Source organism: Leucoraja erinacea, chromosome 2, assembly GCF_028641065.1.
Source record: "Leucoraja erinacea ecotype New England chromosome 2, Leri_hhj_1, whole genome shotgun sequence".
Classification (NCBI taxonomy): domain Eukaryota; kingdom Metazoa; phylum Chordata; class Chondrichthyes; order Rajiformes; family Rajidae; genus Leucoraja; species Leucoraja erinaceus.
In genome coordinates, this window is record NC_073378.1 from 26,387,456 (window position 1) to 26,407,420 (window position 19,965).

General features: G+C 49.1%; 1 protein-coding gene across 1 annotated transcript in view; it reads left to right on the plus strand.

The window, feature by feature from the left end:
• LOC129705356 (unconventional myosin-X-like) overlaps nt 1-19,570 on the plus strand; it is a 208,885-nt gene extending 189,315 nt beyond the window's left edge. The window contains 9 exon segments of the mRNA XM_055648890.1: nt 1,136-1,259; nt 1,564-1,861; nt 3,603-3,807; nt 4,500-4,636; nt 6,317-6,428; nt 10,315-10,571; nt 10,573-10,768; nt 14,498-14,689; nt 17,062-19,570. Of these exon segments, the coding sequence (XP_055504865.1) occupies nt 1,136-1,259; nt 1,564-1,861; nt 3,603-3,807; nt 4,500-4,636; nt 6,317-6,428; nt 10,315-10,571; nt 10,573-10,768; nt 14,498-14,689; nt 17,062-17,148 (1,608 nt within the window). The 3' untranslated portion in view covers nt 17,149-19,570.
• Nucleotides 19,571-19,965: the final 395 nt, after the last annotated feature.

Below are 19,965 nucleotides of genomic sequence, written 5' to 3' on the forward strand. Positions count from 1 at the left end.
CAGCTACAGCGCGGAAACAGGCCCTTCGGCCCACCGAGTCCGCACCCACCACTGACTTAGAATAAAGGGGAGCTCATTTAAGACTGTGGTGAGAAAAAACTTTTTCACCCAGAGAGTTGTGAATTTATGGAATTCCCTGCCACAGAGGGCAGTGGAGGCCAAGTCACTGGATGGATTTAAGAGAGAGTGATAGATAGAGCTCTAGGGGCTAGTGGAGTCACGGGATATGGGGAGAAGGCAGGCACGGGTTATTGATAGGGGACAATCAGCCATGATCACAATGAATGGCGGTGCTGGCTCGAAGGGCCGAATGGCCTCCTGCATCTATTTTCTATGTTTCTATGATCCCGCACATTAACACCTTCCTACACATACACACGGCCCATACCAACCAACGTGCCCCATCTACACCTGCCCACGTTTGGCCCATATATATCCCTCTAAATCTGTCCTATCCATGTACCAATTTAATTGTTTGTTAAAAGTTGTGATAGTCCCAGCCTTAACTACCTCCTCCGGCAGCTCATTCCATACACCCACCACCCTTTGTGTGAAAAGGTTACCCCTCAGATTCCTAGTACATCTTTCCCTCCCTCACCTTAAACCTATGTCCTCTGGTCCTCGATTCCCCTACTCTGGGCAAGAGACTCTGTGCATCTACCCAATCGATTCCTCTCATGATTTTGTACACCTCTATAAGATCACCCCCATCATCCTACTGCGCTCCAAGGAATAGAGACCTAGCCTGCTCAACCTCTCCCTACAGCTCAAACCCTCTAGTCCTGGCAACATCCTCGTAAGTCTTCTCTGAACCCTTTCCAGCTTGACAACATCTTTCCTATAACATGGCGCCCAGAACTGAACACAATACTCTAAACGCTGTGCTTCTATCCAATCTATTCCTCTCATAATATTTGTTTTTCCTCCCTTGCTTCTGTGTTCCATATGGTAAGATGCCAAATAGGCCCGAACCGTCACCCATTCCTTCTCTCCAGAGATGCTGCCTCGTCCCGCTGAGTTACGCCAGCATTTTGCGTCCTGCTTTGGGACCAACTTGAAGGGCCGAATGGCCTACTCCTGCACCTATTGTCTATTGAGAAAGCAATTTAATTCCATCTGCTATTCTGTATTTCAGGAAAACTGTCTGAATAATGAAGTTGTGGAACAAATCTACAAAAGAAACCCGATTCTCCGCTACACACACCATCCCCTGCACTCCCCCCTGCTTCCTCTGCCTTACGGAGATATCAATCTAAGTCGTAAGTATGAAGTACATTTTCTTCCGCCACGTTTGTGTTTAGTTTAGGAGCTCCAGTTGTGTTTTTTATAAAACACAGCGTGGAAACAGGAGCTCCAGTTTGCACCCACACTCCAAAGACGTGCAGGTTTGTAGGTTAATTGGCTGGGTAAATGTAAAAATTGTTCCTAGTGGGTGTAGGGTGGTGTTAGTGTGCGGGGATCGCTGGTCATCGCCAACCCGGTGGGCCGAAGGGCCTGTTTCCGTGCTGTATCTCTAAACTAAAGTAAACTAAAAATCCACTGTGTGTGTGTTTTGTTCTGCAGTGCTGAAGGACAAGGGTTACACTAGCCTCCAGGAGGAGGCCATCAAGCTCTTCAACGCCCTGCAGCAGATGGAGTCGGTGGCCGACCCCGTGCCCATTGTCCAGGGCGTGTTACAGACGGGCCAGGACCTGCGGCCGCTGCGCGACGAGCTGTACTGCCAGCTGATCAAACAGACCGCCAAGGCACCGCACCCCGACAGCCCGGCACACCTGCGCAACTGGCAGCTGCTCACCTGCATGTCCTGCACCTTCCTGCCCTGCCGTTCAATCCTTCGCTACCTCAAGTTCCACCTCAAGAGGTACAATACAATACACCGGACAGTACAATACAATACACCGTACAATACAGTACACCGTACACTACAATACACCGCACAATACAATACACCACAATACAATACACCAAATGAGTCTCAAACGAAATTTGGTTTCTGCAGTCATAGAACAAAACAAAAAACAATTAACAAGACACACACATATAAGATTATTAAGGGCTTGGACATGCTAGAGGCAGGAAACATGTTCCCGATGTTTTTTTTTTGTTTTTTTTATCAAAAAATGTATTCAATTATTAAAAAATAATATTTACACTACAATAAAACAAGCCAGAACCCACCACCATAAATACAATACAAACATGTATCCATAATAAACTATTATACAACTATGTTACAATCCTTATTGAGGATACATTCAACACCCTGCGGAACCCAGCGGTCCCGGAACTCCCTCAGGGTGCCCACAGACAGGGCGTATTCCCTTTCTAATCCCACTCGGGCACGGACGTAACCCCGGAAAAGGGGCAGGCAGCTGGCCCGGGTAGAGCCCTCCACCGTCTGGCGCCGTGACTCGCGGATGGCCAGCTTGGCCAGGCCCAGGAGCAACCCAACCAGGACATCTTCAGCCCTACCCTCTCCCCTACGCACAGGGTGTCCAAAGATGAGGATGGTGGGTGAAAAATGCAGCCAGAAGGCAAGGAGCAGCCCATTTAAGGATTGGAACAGGGGGCTGCAGCCTCACGCACTCCATGTACACGTGGTACACAGACTCTTCCAGCCCGCAACAGTGGCAGGCGGCTGGCGAGTCTGCGAACCGTGAGAGAAACAGGTTGCAGGGAACTCCTCGATGCAATACCCTCCACCCCAGGTCCCCAATGTAGAGGGGGAGAATCCCTGCGTGGAGGGACCCCCACCGGGGGCCCCCCTCGCGACCGGAAGGCAACACTGACCGCCACTTGGTGTCTGCACGGTGGACCAGGACGAGGAAGTGCAGGGTGTGGAGGAGGAGCCCGTACAGGACACGCCTCCCTGTGTCTTAGAGGGAGACGAAGGGTGTTGAGGAAAGGCGGCTCAAATTGTGTGGGACCGGCTCCCAGGATGGATTACGGCCCCTGGGTCCGATTAGTACTTCCGGCTGAGCGGGGGTTTGCTCAACCGCAAGTACTCCACACATTTGAGTCACCCGGTGGGGTGGGACAAGGACCGGCTGCTCTCACGCCCGGGCCGTCACCCTCTGCCGGCGGAGGTGGGGCCCGGCATGTTCCCGATGTTGGGGGGAGTCCAGATCCAGGGGCCACAGTTTAAGAATAAGGGGTAAGCCATTTAGAACAGAGATGAGGAAACACTTTTTCTCACAGAGAGTGGTGAGTCTGTGGAATTCTCTGCCGATTCTCTGGATGCTTTCAAGTGAGAGCTAGATAGGGCTCTTAAAAATAGCGGAATCAGGGGATATGGGGAGAAGGCAGGAACGGGGTACTGATTGGGGATGATCAGCCATGATCACATTGAATGGCGGTGCTGTCTCGAAGGGCCGAATGGTGCACGGTCAAATACGGGACAAGGGCGGTCCCGTACGGGACAAACCAATTGAGCCCAATATACAGGATGTCCCGGCTAATACGGGACAGTTGGCAACCCTAGTGTGCGGGGATCACTAGTCGGTACGGACACAGTGAGCCGAAGGGACTGTTTCCTCGCTGTATCCCGAAACTAAACTAAACTAAACGTTTCATTGGCCATTGCTATTTGCTTCACTATCCAGGATACGAGACCAATTTCCCGGTGAGGTTGAAAAATACGCGACGTTCATCTACGAATCTCTGAAGAAAACCAAAACGAGAGAGTACGTGCCTTCTCGGGAAGAAATAGTCGCCTTGATCAACAGGCAAGAGATGACCACCACGGTGTATTGCCACGGTGGAGGCTCCTGTAAGATCACCATTAACTCCCACACCACAGCCGGGGAGGTAAGGACACCGTGCGGGCAAGCTTGGCAGCTTCACCTTGCTCTGCTCTCTCCTGGAACACACTGAAATGTGGACCAGCCCTAGCGTTAAATTAGTAGAGTGGGCAAAAAGGAAACAGAGTGCTGGAGTAACTCAGCGGGTCAGGCAGCATCTGTGGGGAACATGGATAGGTGACGTTTCACAGAGTGCTGGAGTAACTCAGCGGGTCAGGCAGCATCTGTGGGGAACATGGATAGGTGATGTTTCACAGAGTGCTGGAGTAATTCAGCGGGTCAGGCAGCATCTGTGGAGAACAAAATAAATATCTCATTCCAACGTAAAATAAAAGTCTTTATGGTAAATGTGTAATTTATTAAATAACACTTTTGGGGGAAAATAGCACGTTGGCATTGCGGTCAAGTTGCTGCCTTACAGCGCCAGAAACCCGACTCTGGGTGCTTGTCTGTACGGTGTTTGTACGTTTCTCCCCGTGACCTGCGTGTATTTTCTCTGAGATCTTCGGTTTCCTCCCACGCTCCAAAGACGTACAGGTTTTTTGGCTCGGTATAAATGTAAATTGTCCCTAGTGTGTGCGTAGGATAGTGTTAGTGTGCGGAGGATAGCCGGTCGGCGCAGACTCGGTGGGCCGAAGGGCCTGTTTCCACTCTGTATCCTGAAACTAAACTAAATTGAGACTGTTTTGTTTCCTCCAGGTTGTTGAGAAGCTGATGCGTGGGTTAGGCATGGAGTACAGTAGAAATATGTTTGCCCTCTTCGAACACAAGGGCACGACGGACAAAGCAATTGAAAGCAGAACCGTTGTGGTCGATATTTTGGCAAAGTTTGAAAAGTAAGTATCGCTCTCTATTCATGTTGGGACGTGTAGGTGGATTCCCGGGATGGCGGGACTGTCATATGCTGAGAGAATGGAGCAGCTGGGCTTATACACTCTGGAATTTAGAAAAATGAGAGGGGATCTCATTGAAATATATAAGATTGTTAAGGGCTTGGACGCACTAGAGGCAGGAAACATGTTCCCGGTGTTGGGGGAGTCCAGAACCAGGGGCCACAGTTTAAGAATAAGGAGTAAGCCATTTACAACGGAGACGAAGAAACACTTTTTCTCACAGAGAGTGGTGAGTCTGTGGAATTCTCTGCCTCAGAAGGTAGTGGAGGCAGGTTTTCTGGATGCTTTCAAGAGAGAGCTAGATAGGGCTCTTAAAAATAGCGGAGTCAGGGGATATGGGGATAAGGCAGGAACGGAGTACTGATTGGGGATGATCAGCCATGATCAAATTGAATGGCGGTGCTGGCTCAAAGGGCCAAATGGCCTATTCCTGCACCTATTGTCTATTGTCTATTGAATAGTCCCTAGTCATAGAGTGATACAGTGCGGAAACACACCCTTCCGGCCAACTTGCCCACACCGCCCAACATATCCCATCTACACTTGTCCTGCCTGCCTGCTTGGCCCATTTCCCTCCAAGCCTGTCCTATCCATGTACCTATGGTATAGATGGGGCACCTTGGTCAGCATAGACGGCTTGGCCTGAAGGGCTTATTTCTTAGTTTCAGAACAGGGGTGTTAAACTCTATTTAGGTCACGGGCAAAATGCGACTTCAAGCGCGTCGGATCGCATGGTGCGCGCGCTAACGCAGCCCGATCGGGCACCGGGGACAGCTACTGCCTGCTCTGGCATCCGGTTTGACACAGTACAGTTAAAGGCCCGCCGTTCCCACGCCGACCAGCACGTTCAGACTAGTTCTGTGTTACACCCCTTCCTCGACCAGTGACTATGCAATGTGGTAAATTCACAGAAGCCAATTAACCCACAAACCCGCACGTCTTTGGCGTGTTCGTTTATTTTACTTCAGTTTGTAGTTTAGAGATACAGCGCGGAAATAGGCCCTTTAGCCCACTGAGCCCGCGCCGACCAGCGATGCCCGCACATGAAAGTTATCCCACGCTCACCAGGGACAATTTACATTTACACCAAGCCAATTAATCGACAAACTTGCACGTCTTTGGAGTGTGGGAGGAAAACGGAGCACTCGGAGAAAACCCACGCAGGTCACGGGGAGAACGTACACACTCCATACAGACGGCACCCGCAGTCAGGATCGAACCCGGGTCTCTGGCGCTGTGAGGCAGCAACTCTACTGCTGCGCCACCGTGCCACCTTATAATCCTCCTTCCAGCTGTTTGCAGCTGATCTGTGGAAAGGAAGTGTCTTCCCACCATTCCAGGGCACCTAATGTCATAAGGGATAGGAAAAGATTCAGGCCATTCGGCCCATCAAGACTACTCTGCCACTCAATCATGGCCGATCTATCTCTCCCTCCTCAACCCCATTCTCCTGCCTTCTCCCCGTAACCCCACGGCACCCGTACTGATCAAGAATCTATCTATCTCTGCCTTAAATATATCCGCTGACTTGTGTCCTCCACAGCCGTCTGTGGCAAGGAATCCCACAGATTCACCGCCCTGTGAACCGTTGAATAATGCCGCTCGTTTTCTTCCCACATCCAGGGCGGTTGCCACGTCGGGAGACTCGTGGGAGTTCTACTTCAAACTCTACTGCTTCCTTGACATGGAAAACGTACCGAAGAACAGCGTGGAATTTGCCTTCATGTTTGAACAGGTAATTCCATGAGAAGCCTTGGGCAGTGGACGTCGCTCAGTGGCAGAGTACATGCTTGGCCCCAGCTTAACATAGAAACATAGAAAATAGGTGCAGGAGTAGGCCATTCGGCCCTTCGAGCCAGCACCGACCGCCATTCAATGTGACCATGGCCGATCATCCACAATCAGTACCCCGTTCCTGCCTTCTCCCCATATCCCCTGACTCCGCTATCTTTAAGAGCCCTATCCAGCTCTCTCTTGAAAGTTATCCAGAGAACCGGCCTCCACCACGCTCTGAGGCAGAGAATTCCACAGACTTATAGAAACAGAAAATAGGTGCAGGCGGAGGCCATTCGGCCCTTCGAGCCAGCACCGCCATTCATTGTGATCATCGCTGATCGTCCCCTATCAATAACCCGTGCCTGCCTTCTCCCCATATCCCTTGACTCCAGTAGCCCCTAGAGCTCTATCTAACTCTCTCTTAAATCCATCCAGTGACTTGGCCTCCACTGCCCTCTGTGGCAGGAAATTCCATAAATTCACAACTCTCTGGGTGAGAAAGTGTTTTCTCACCTCAGTCTTAAATGACCTCCCCTTTATTCTAAGACTGTGGACCCTGGTTCTGGACTCACCCAACATTGGGAACTTTTTGCCTGCATCTAGCTTATCCAGTCCTTTTATAATTTTATATTTCTATAAGATATCCCCCTCATCCTTCTAAACTCCAGTGAATACAAGCCTAGTCTTCTCAATCTTTCCTCATATGACAGTCCCGCCATCCCAGGGATTAATCTCGTGAACCTATGCTGCACTTCCTCAAATTAGGAGACCAAAACTGTACACAATACTCTAGATGTGGTCTCACCAGAGCCCTATACAACTTCAGAAGAACCTCATTACTTCTATACTGAAATCCTCTTGTTATGATGGCCAACATTCCATTAGCTTTCTTCACTGCCCGCTGTACCTGCACACCAACTTTCAGTGACCGGTTTACAAGGACACCCAGGTCTTGCTGCACCTCCCCCTTACCTAACCTAACCCCATTGAGATAATAATCTGCCCCTTGTTTTTGTCACCAAAGTGGATAACCTCACATTTATCTATATTATACTGCATCTACCACACATCTGCCCACTCACTCAACCTGTCCAGGTCACCCTGCAACCTGCTAACATCCTCTTCACAGTTCACACTGCCACCCAGCTTTGTGTCATCTGCAAACTTGCTAGTGTTGCTCCTAATTCCCTCTTCCAAATCATTAATATATATGGTAAACAGTTGCGGCCCCAACACTGAGCCTTGCGGCTCGCCACTGCCTGCCATTCTGAAAAGGACCCGTTCACTCCTACTCTTTGCTTCCGGTCTGCCAACCAATTTTCTATCCATGTCAACACCCTACCCCTTTCTGAAAGTCTAGATACACTACATCCACTGGCACCCCTTCATCCATTTTACTTGTCACATCCTCAAAAAATTCCAGAAGATTAGTCAAGCATGATTTCCCTTTCATAAATCCAAGTTGACTTGGACTAATCATTTTACTGCTATCCAAATGCCCCATTATTACCTCTTTAATAATTGACTCCAGCATCTTTCCCACCACCAAAGTCAGGCTAACTGGTCTGTAATTCCCCGTTTTCTCTCTCGCTCCTTTCTTGAAAAGTGGGATAACATTAGCTATCCTCCAATCCACACGAACTGATCCTGAATCTATTGAACATTGGAAAATTATCAACAATGCGTCCACTATTCCTAGAGACACCTCCAAGAGGACCCTGGGATGCAGACCATCAGGCCCAGGGGATTTATCATCCTTCAGTCCCATTAGCCTACCCAATACTATTTCTCGCCTAATGAAAATTTATTTCAGTTCCTCTACCCCCTTAGATCCTCTGTCCTCCAGTACATCTGGGAGATTGTTTGTGTCTTCCTTAGTGAAGCCAGATCCGAAGTACCTATTCAACTCTTCTGCCATTTGCTTGTTTCCCATAATAATTTCACCCGTGTCTGCCTTCAAGGGACCCACATTTGACTTTGCTACTCTTTTTCCCTTAACATATCTAAAGAAGCTTTTACTGTCCTTCTCTACATTCCTAGCCAGCTTCCTCTCGTACGTCATCTTTTCAGCCCGTATTGCCCGTTTTGTTTCCTTCTGTTGTCCTATGAAAGTTTCCCAATCCTCTGTCTTCCGTCTACTCTTTGCTGTGTTATACATCTTTTCTTTTAGTTTTATTCTATCCCTAACTTCCCTTGTCAGCCACAGTTGCCTCCTACTCCCCTTAGAATCTTTCTTCCTTTTTGGAATGAAATGATCCTGCGTCTTCCGGATTATGCCCAGAAATTCCTGCCATTGCTGTTCCACCGTCATTCCTGTTAGGATACCTTTCCAGTCTACCTTGGCCAGCTCCTCCCTCATGCCTTCATAGTCATTGGGCTATATCATTGGCTATATTTAAGAGGGAGTTAGATGTGGCCCTTGTGGCTAAGGGGATCAGGGGGTATGGAGAGAAGGCAGGGATGGGATACTGAGTTGGATGATCAGCCATGATCATATTGAATGGCGGTGCAAGCTCGAAGGGCCGAATGGCCTACTCCTGCACCTAATTTCTATGTTTCTATGTTAGTCCCCTTTGTTCAACTGCATCACTGACACTTCCGATTTAACCTTCTCCTTCTCAAATTGCAACTCTGTGAGTAAAAGTGTTTCCTTCTCTACGTTCTAAATGGCTTACTCCTTATTCTTAAACTGTGGCCCCTGGTTCTGGACTCCCCCAACATCGGAAACATGTTTCCTGCCTCTAAACCCTTAATGATCTTATATGTTTCAATAACATCCCCTCTCAGAGTATACAAGCTCTCAGAGTATACCAGCCCAGCCGCTCCATTCTCTCAGCATATGACAGAGGGGGAAATGTTTTACACAGAGGGCGGTGGGTGCCTGGAACGCGCTGCCAGGGGTGGTGGTTGAGGCAGATACGATAGTGGTGTTTAAGAGGCGTATAGATAGGCGCTTGGAGGTGCTGAGAATCGAGGGATACGGATTACGTTTAGGCAGAGGAGATCAGTTTAACTTGGCATCATGTTTGGCACAGACATCGTGGGGCCGAAGGGAGAAGGAAAGAACATGGGGTTGAGAGGAGACGTTTCACACAGATTGTTCCATACACCCACCACCCTTTGTGTGGAAAAAGTTACTCCCCAGATTCCTCTCAAATCTTTTCCCCTTCACCTTAAACCTATGTCCTCTGGTCCTCGATTTTCCTACTCTGGGCAAGAGACTCTGTGTGTCTACCCGATCTATTCCTCTCATGATTTTCCACACCCCTGTAAAAGATCACTCCTCATCCTCCTGCGCTCCAGGGAATAGAGAACCAGCCTGCTCAACCTCTCCCTGTAGCTCAGACCCTCTAGTCCTGGCAACATCCTCGTAAATATCTATAGATAGACACAATATGCTGGAGCAAATCAATGGTATAGGCAGCATCTCAGGCGAGAAGGAATGGCTGACGTTACTCCAGCACTCTGTGAAACGTCACCTACCCATGTTCCCCACAGATGCTGCCTGACCCACTGAGTTACTCCAGCACTCTGTGAAACGTCACCTATCCATGTTCCCCACAGATGCTGCCTGACCCGCTGTGTTACTCCAGGACTCTGTGAAACGTCACCTATCCATGTTCTCCACAGATGCTGCCTGACCCGCTGAGTTACTCCAGCACTCTGTGAAACGTCACCTATCCATGTTCCCCACAGATGCTGCCTGACCCGCGCTCTTCGGCGTAAAGCAGCATCTACAGTTCGTTGCTACTAACATCTTCTCTGCACCCTTTCCAGCTGTGACAACATCTCTCTGGCCCCCACACTGACGTGTTGCTGTGTGTGTTTGTGTGTTTTGACTGCAGGCTCATGAGGCAGTAATCCGTGGCCACTACCCAGCCCCCGAGGAGAGCCTGCAGTACCTGGCCGCGCTGAGGCTCCAGTTCCTGCAGGGGGACCACTCGCCGGAGTCGGCGCTGCCCGAGATGGACGCCGTGTTCCCGACGGAGAGGGTGAAGGCCCGGATCAGCCAGTCCACCAGGACCTTCTCCCCCACCGGAGACCGGGGCGAGCGGAAGCGGGCCAGCTTCCTGGAGGGGACGCTGAGGCGAAGCTTCCGGGCCCTCCCTGGGCCGCTCCAGGTCGGAGGACGAGCAGATGGTGGAGATGTGGGTGAAGGAGGAGGTGTCGTCGGCCAAGGTCAACATCGAGGACAAGTGGAGGAAGATGCAGGGGCTGAGCCAAGAACAGGCCATGGCCAAGTACATGGCCCTCGTCAGAGAGTGGCCCGGGTACGGCTCCACCCTGTTTGATGTGGAGGTGAATATCGACAAGTTCGTGACATTGTAGTGCGGAGATACAGCGCGGGAACTATTCCTTTTTTAATATTTATTTTTTTAAATTATTTTTTATTAGAAGCAAATAAATATCATAACCAAAACACAATTTGTTTATCAATTACATATTAACACAGCTACTATTTATTTTATTTTTTATAGATATTGAGAGATACAGCTATAGAAAGAAAAGAGAGAGAAAAAATAAAAAATAAAAAATAAATTACCAATAACATAATTTTGGAGATAGGTTCGTAGATTATAAAGTGTAAAAACTGTCCCTTTTAACGTCGCGTGTACCGAGGTACAGTGAAAAGCTAACTAGTAAAAATAAGGAGTAAGCTATTTAGAACCGAGACGAGGAAACGCTTTTTCTCACAGAGAGTGGTGAGTCTGTGGAATTCTCTGCCTCAGGTGGAGGCAGGTTCTCTGGATGCTTCAAAGAGAGAGCTAGATCGGGCTCTTAAAGATAGCGGAGTCAGGGGATATGGGGAGAAGGCAGGAACGGGGTACTGATTGGGGATGATCAGCCATGATTACATTGAATGGCGGTGCTGGCTCTAAGGGCCAAATGGCCAACATCGGGAACATGTTTCCTGCCTCTAGCGTGTCCAAATCCTTAACAATCTTATATGTTTCAATGAGATAGCCTCTCATCCTTCTAAACTCCAGAGTGTACAAGCCCAGCCGCTCCATTCTCTCAGCATATGACAGTCCCGCCATCCCGGGAATTAACCTGGTGAACCTACGCTGCACTCCCCTCAATAGCAAGAATAGCAAAGACTAACGTACGCGCCTTTGGAGTGTGGGAGGAAACCACAGCACGCGGTGAAAACCCACGCGGTCACAGGGAGAACGTACAGACAGCACCCGTAATCAGGATAGAACCCGGGTCTCTGACGCTGTGCGGCGGCAACTCTACCGCTGTGACACCGCGCTGTCCGATGTATAATCTTTCCGTTGACCAGATACCACGCAACAGAACGTTTGTCACCGTACCTCGGTACAAACTCCCTTCCATTGACTCCATCTACACTTCAAGGCCAGCAGCACAATCAAGGACCAGTCTCACCCCCGGCCACTCCCTCTACTCCCCTCTCCCATCGGGCAAGAGGTACAGAAGTGTGAAAACGCACACCTGCAGATTCAGGAGCAGTTTCTTCCCAACTGTTGTCAGGGAACTGAACCATTCTACCAACAAACAATTGGACAGGTACATGGATAGGACAGGTTTGGAGGGATAGGGACCAAACGCGTGTGGGCGTTGGGCCGAAGGGCCTGTTTCCACTCTGTGTCACTCGATGACAACAACAGAGCAGTGCTGAGCTACTATCCACCTCATTGGTGACCCTCGGTCTATCCTTGATCGAACCTTGCTGGCTTTACCTTGCACTAAACGCTATTCCCTCATCATGTATCTGTACACTGTAAATAGTTCGCATGTAATCACGTAGTGTCTTTCCGCTGACTGGTTAGCACGCAACAAAAAACTTTCACTGTACCTCGTTACACGTGACAATATACTAAACTGAAGCAAACTAAACTAAACTAAGCAAAGGGGCGGTCACGGTGGCGCAGCGGTAGAGTTGCTGCCTCACAGCGAATGCAGCGCCGGAGACCCGGGTTCGATCCCGACTACGGGCGCTGTCTGTACGGAGTTTGCACGTTCTCCCCGTGAACCGTGTGGGTTTTCTCCGAGATCTTCGGTTTCCTCCCACATTCCAAAGACGTGCAGGTTTGAAGGTTAATTGGCTCGGTGTAAATGTAAAAATCGTAATCGTAAAAATGTACAAAGTTGTAAAAACCCACCTAGTGGGTGTAGGATGGTGTTAATGTGCGGGGATCGCTGGCAGGCGCGGACCCAGTGGGCTGAAGGACCCGTTTCCGCGCTGTATCTCTAAACTAAACGAAACTAAACTAAAACCTCAGCACATAGAAACATAGAAACATAGAAATTAGGTGCAGGAGTAGGCCATTCGGCCCTTCGAGCCTGCACCGCCATTCAATATGATCATGGCTGATCATCCAACTCAGTATCCCGTACCTGCCTTCTCTCCATACCCTCTGATCCCCTTAGCCATAAGGGCCACATCTAACTCCCTCTTGAATATAGCCAATGAACTGGCCTCAGGAGTGGCAGAGAGTTCCAGAGATTCACCACTCTCTGTGTGAAAAAAGTTCTTCTCATCTCGGTTTTAAAGGATTTCCCCTTTATCCTTAAGCTGTGACCCCTTGTCCTGGACTTCCCCAACATCGTGAACAATCTTCCTGCATCTAGCCTGTCCAACCCCTTAAGAATTTTGTAAGTTTCTATAAGATCCCCTCTCAATCTTCTAAATTCTAGAGAGTATAAACCAAGTCTATCCAGTCTTTCTTCATAAGACAGTCCTGACATCCCAGGAATCAGTCTGGTGAACTGTCTCTGCACTCCCTCTATGGCAATAATGTCCTTCCTCAGATTTGGAGACCAAAACTGTATGCAATACTCCAGGTGTGGTCTCACCAAGACCCTGTACAACTGCAGTAGAACCTCTCTGCTCCTATACTCAAATCCTTTTGCAATGAAAGCTAACATACCATTCGCTTTCTTTACTGCCTGCTGCACCTGCATGCCTACCTTCAATGACTGGTGTACCATGACACCCAGGTCTCGCTGCATCTCCCCTTTCCCAATCAGCCACCATTTAGATAATAGTCTGCTTTCCTGTTTTTGCCTCCAAAATGGATAACCTCACATTTATCTACATTATACTGCATCTGCCAAACATTTGCCCACTCACCCAGCCTATCCAAGTCACCCTGCAGTCTCCTAGCATCCTCCTCACAGCTAACACTGCCCCCCAGCTTAGTGTCATCCGCAAACCTGGAGATATTGCCTTCAATTCCCTCATCCAGATCATTAATATATATTGTAAATAGCTGGGGTCCCAGTACTGAGCCTTGGGGTACCCCACTAGTCACTGCCTGCCATTGTGAAAAGGACCCGTTTACTCCTACTCTTTGCTTCCTGTTTGCCAGCCAGTTCTCTATCCACATCAATACTGAACCCCCAATGCCTTGTGCTTTAAGTTTGTATACTAATCTCTTATGTGGGACCTTGTCGAAAGCCTTCTGGAAGTCCAGATACACCACATCCACTGGTTCTCCCCTATCCACGCTACTAGTTACATCCTCGAAAAATTCTATAAGATTCGTCAGACATGATTTACCTTTCGTAAATCCATGCTGACTTTGTCCAATGATTTCACCACTTTCCAAATGTGCTGCTATCCCATCTTTAATAACTGACTAGCAGTTTCCCCACTACCGATGTTAGACTAACTGGTCTGTAATTCCCCATTTTCTCTCTCCCTCCCTTCTTAAAAAGTGGGGTTACGTTTGCTACCCGCCAATCTTCAGGAACTACTCCAGAATCTAAAGAGTTTTGAAAGATTATTACTAATGCATCCACTATTTCTGGAGCTACTTCCTTAAGTACTCTGGGATGCAGCCTATCTGGCCCTGGGGATTTATCGGCCTTTAATCCATTCAATTTACCCCAACACCACTTCCCGGCACATGTGACAATAAACTAAAGTGCTTCGCTGTTAATAATAAATTGTTAACGGAATAATAATGGGGCTGATCAGCCTTGATCACATTGAATGGCGGGGCTGGCTCGAAGGGTCAAATGTCTATTGTCTATAATACTTGGCGGTGTTGTGTGTTACAGTGTAAGGAAGGTGGCTTCCCCCAGGAGCTGTGGCTGGGCGTCTGTGCCGATTCTGTGTCCGTGTACAAGAGGAGAGAGGCCAGACCGCTGGAGACGTTCCCGTACGAGAGTATCCGCTCGTTTGGCGCTCCGCACTCCACCACCTACAAGATTGTGGTCGATGAGAGGGAGCTGTTGTTTGACACCACCGAGGTAAAACCTGGTGCTTGACTGGATCACGTACGGGGTATAATGCCCAACTACCATCCAACTCTTTGGTGACCCTCGGGCTATCCTTGACTGGACTTTGCTGGCTTTACCTTGCACTAAACGTTATTCCCTTATCATGTATCTGTACACTGTGAGCGGATCGATTGTAATCGTGTATTGTCTTTCCACTGGTAGACTAAATGCTGGAGAAACTCGAAACGACCCGAATCGTTGCCTATTTCCTTCGCTCCATAGATGCTGCCTCACCCGATTGTAATCATGTGTTGTTTTTGGTGCGGGAGTAGGCCATTCGGCCCTTCAAGCCGTCACCGTCATGGCTGATCATCCCCAAATCAGTACCCCGTTCCTGCCTTCTCCCCATATCCCCTGACTCCGCTATCTTTAAGAGCCCTATCTAGCTCTCTCTTGAAAGCATCCAGAGAACCGGCCTCCACCTCAGCGGGTGAGGCAGCATCTAGAAACGGAAGAGGTGGAGCCAGTGGGCTGAGGGACAGCTGAGAAGGGGAGGAGGTTCTCACCAGGGTCTCTTCTATGCCCCGTAACTCTGCTCTCACTCCTCATCCCCCCCCACCACTCGTAACAAGGACAGAGTCCACCTTGTCCTCACCTTCCACCCGACCAGCCGTCACATACCACAAATAATCCTCCGACATTTTCGCCACCTCCAACGTGACCCCACTACTCGCCACATCTTCCCATCTCCTCCCCTGTCAGCTTTCCGCAGAGACCGCTCCCTCCGTAACTCCCTGGTCAATTCTTCCCTTCCTACCCGCACCACCCCCTCCCTAGGCACTTTCCTTTCAACCGCAAGAAATGCTACATTTGTCAGGTCGAGTCAACTCACTTTTATTTCTATAGCACATTTAAAAAACAACTCTCGTTGGCCAAAGTGCTTTACATTGGTGGAGGTACTAACGTTATACAACAGTGGTTCATAGATTAAGTACATACATAAATACATACATATAGCCCTCCCTCAGAGGACGTCAAGAAAGGCTTGAGAGTAAAGATGAGTTTTTAGTCTCGACTTAAAGGAGTCGATGGAGGGGGCAGTTCTGATGGGAAGAGGGATGCTGTTCCACAGTCTAGGAGCTGCAACCGCAAAGGCGCGGTCGCCCCTGAGCTTATGCCTAGACCGCGGGATGTTCAGTAACCCCAAGTCGGCCGATCTGAGGGACCTGGAGGTGGTGTGGTGGGTAAGCAGACTTTTGATGTAGGTGGGGGCAAGCCCGTTAAGGGCTTTGTAAACATATAGAAGGAGCTTGAAATGTATTCGGAACCGCACAGGGTGCCAGTGGAGAGAGGCCAGGATCGGGGTGATGTGGTCCCTTTTTCGAGTGCCCGTCAGGAGTCTCGCTGCGGCGTTTTGGAACAGTTGCAGGCGGGACAGGGAAGATTGGCTGATGCCAGTGTAGAGGGAGTTGCAGGAATCTAGGCGGGAGGAGATGAATGTGTGGATGATCTTTTCGAGGTCGTCAAACCGGAGGAATTGTTTTATTTTAGCTATCGTCCGAAGCTGGAAGAAGCTAGCTTTTACCACGGCATTGATTTGTTTGTCAAATTTCAATGCTGAGTCTTTTGAGAGGGTAGTGGAGGCCAGTTCATTGGCTATATTTAAGAGGGAGTTGGATGTGGCCCTTGTGGCTAGGGGGATCAGAGGGTATGGAGAGAAGGCAGGTACAGGATACTGAGTTGGATGATCAGCCATGATCATATTGAATGGCGGTGCAGGCTCGAAGGGCCGAATGGCCTACTCCTGCACCTATTTTCTATGTTTCTATGTTTTGACGTGAGGTTTGAGTAATGGGGTAAAGTTTCCAAGACCTCCCCCCTTGACTCAGAACTCTCTGTGTGAAAAAGTGTTTCCTCGTCTCCGTTCTAAGTGGCTTACCCCTCAAGGGTCACGACCCAAAACGTCACCCATTCCTTCTCTCCAATGATGCTGCCCGACCCCGTTGAGTTACTGCAGCCTTTTGTGTCATAGAAACATAGAAACATAGAAATTAGGTGCAGGAGTAGGCCATTCGGCCCTTCGAGCCTGCACCGCCATTCAATATGATCATGGCTGATCATCCAACTCAGTATCCCGTACCTGCCTTCTCTCCATACCCTCTGATCCCTTTAGCCACAAGGGCCACATCTAACTCCCTGTTAAATATAGCCAATGAACTGGCCTCGACTACCCTCTGCAGCAGAGAGTTCCAGAGATTCACCACTCTCTGTGAAAAAAGTTCTTCTCATCTCGGTTTTAAAGGATTTCCCCTTTATCCTTAAGCTGTGCCGATCTTCGATTTGAACCCAGCGTCTGCAGTTCCTGCCTGCACTAAAAAGCTGTGTGTTGTTTACTTCTGCAGGTGGTGGACCTGGCCAGGCTGATGAAAGCCTACATCAGCATGATTGTGAAACGACGCTACAGTTCCACTTGCTCGGCGAGCAGTTAGCGCGCCGCGAGAGCTCGTCCACGCGGGAGTCCGCCAACGCCGACGGCCTGGAACTCCCCCCCCCCCCCCCCCCCCCCCCCCCCCCCCCCCATCAGCCAGTCTACCTTTAGCTTGCAGACTCTACCCTTCCACAGTGCTCAATCTAAGCCATATTCAACGTCGGATGTGGACGATTGGAGAGCCCGCTCGCTCTGGTGAGGAAACGCTGGGATATTTCAACCAGAGGCGAGGAAGAGCGTCACCTTTTCCCTCGACGTTTCCCCTCAGGACTTCTGATCTTGATCGCGCATTTACCTTGTTGCCTTAACACACACACACACACACACACACACACACACACACACTGCCTTAACAGAGGAGAAAGGTGCCTTACAGTAAGACGTTCCCAACTACGAGCGTACAGAGGCTGCTTTGAACAATGAGGTGCCGCAAGAGGACACAAAGTCAAATATTAACCTGCTGAATCGGTGAGGCTGCCAGAGCTCTCGACGTCTTTGGACGGACGGGGCAAGCTGGTTCTCTCTGGGAGCTTTGAGGAGCAACGTTGGCATCTGAAGCAACACTCTGGCTGAGACTGTTAGCTATGCTTCTGCACTAAAGAGCCGTGCCCTTGGACTGAAGGGGGCGAGAGGGGGATGATTAACCTGGAGGGCTGCAGGCAGCTCACGGTCACACACGTCATTGGTGACTCGCATCTTAACACCTTTTTATTTTTTCTTTCCTGAAGGGAACTTGAATGTGTAACGCTGTATACGTTGAAGACGCAAGGAACTGCAGATGCCGGTGTACCAAAAAAAAAAGACACAAAGTGCTGGAGGGGTTGAGCAGGCTGGGACTCTATTCCTTGGAGCGCAGGAGGATGAGGGGGCGATCTTATAGAGGTGTACAAAATCATGAGGGGAATAGATCGGGTAGACGCACAGAGTCTCTTGCCCAGAGTAGGGGAATCGAGGACCAGAGGACATGGGTTTATGGTGAAGGGGAAAAGATTTAATAGGAACCTGAGGGGCAACTCTTTCACTTAAAGAGGGTGGTGGGTGCATGGAACGAGGTAGTTGAGGCTGGGACTATCCCATCGTTTAAGAAACAGACAGGTACATGGATGGGACAGGTTTAGAGGGATATGGGCCAAACGTGGGCAGGTGGGACTAGTGCAGATGGGACATCCATATGTTGCCATGGTCATGTTGGGCCGAAGGGCCTGTTCTGTGCCGTATGACCATGTTGGAGTGACTCACTTTAGTCACAGTCATACAGTGCAAACAGGCCCTTCGGCCCAACTTGACCCATCTACACTTGCCAGCATTTGGCCCATATCCCGCTAAACCTGTCCTATCCATGTACCTGTCCAATTGCTTCTTAAACATTGGGGATAGTCCCAGCCTCAACTACCTCCTCCGGCAGCTCGTTCCATACACCCCCCCCCTTCACCTTAAATCTATGTCCTCTGGTCCTCGATTGTCCTACTCTGGGCCAGAGACTCTGTGCATCTACCCGATCTATACTTCTCATGGTTTTATACACGTTTATAAGATCATAAGAGTGATACAGCGTGGAAACAGGCCCTTCGGCCCAACTTGCCCACACAGCCCAACATGTCCCAGCTACACTAGTCCCACCTGCCTGCGTTTGGGCCATGTCTGTCCTATACATGTACCTGTCCATTCAATGATTCAATGATATGTCACCTGTATCATTGTCACCAGTGCCGAGCAAGGTACAGTGGTGAAAAGCTTTTGTTTTTGCTGACAACCCAGTGAAATCAAACAGCAGACGTCACCTAGGCCGAACACAAAGAGTCATCATGTTTCTGGTGCTGACAAAGTTATAAAAGTCACTAAATACTGCACTTCTTAAACGTTGCAATAGTCCCAGCCTCAACTACCTCCTCCGGTGGCTCGTTCCATACACCCACCACCCTTTGTGTAAAAAAAGTTACTCCTCAGGTTCTTAAATCTTTTCCCCTTCACCTTAAACCTATGTCCTCTGGTCCTCGATTCCCCAACTCTTGGCAAGAGACTCTGTGCGTCTAGCCGATCTATTCCTCTCATGATTTTATACACCCCTATAAGTTCACCTCTCATCCTCCTGCGCTCCCAAGGAATAGAGACCCAGCCTGCTCAACCTCTCCCTGTAGCTCACACCCTCTAGTCAAAGCAGGTGAGCTGCTATTAAATGTTCAACGGGGAAATCGAAGCAGAATCAGGTTATTCTGCCCCTCAAATCTCTACTACCCCGTTCAATAAGATCCTCCACTAATCCACTCTGTGAAACGTCACCTGTCCATGTTCTCCAGAGATGCTGCCTGACCCGCTGAGTTACTCCAGCACTCTGAAACGTCACTTATCCATGTTCTCCACAGATGCTGCCTGACCCGCTGAGTTACTCCAGCACTCTTGTGTCTTTTTTCTTTGTACATGTTGATTGTGTCTTTTTTCTTTGTACATGTTGATTGTGTGTGAGTGTACATTTGTAACAACAAAGTTAGCGGTTTGATCTGAACTGTAACTCTTAATCGAACATTCGTTCCTGGACTAAATGCGAAAGTGCGTAACGTTTTTACTTTGATATATATATGTGAATCTCCGGGCTACAATCGTACTGCAGTATATGTTGTAGATTGCATGAACTTCAGTTTTGAAACATTTTCTCAGATGTCGAAGCTAACATAAATAAAAGTATTTATATGGTTGCAAACAGATTCGTATGCTTAAGTTAAACATAAAATATATAAATGATAAATTTAGTACATTTTCGTCATTACAATTTTTGCTACTTACCACGCTTAGTTTAGTATAGTTGAGTTTAGAGATACAG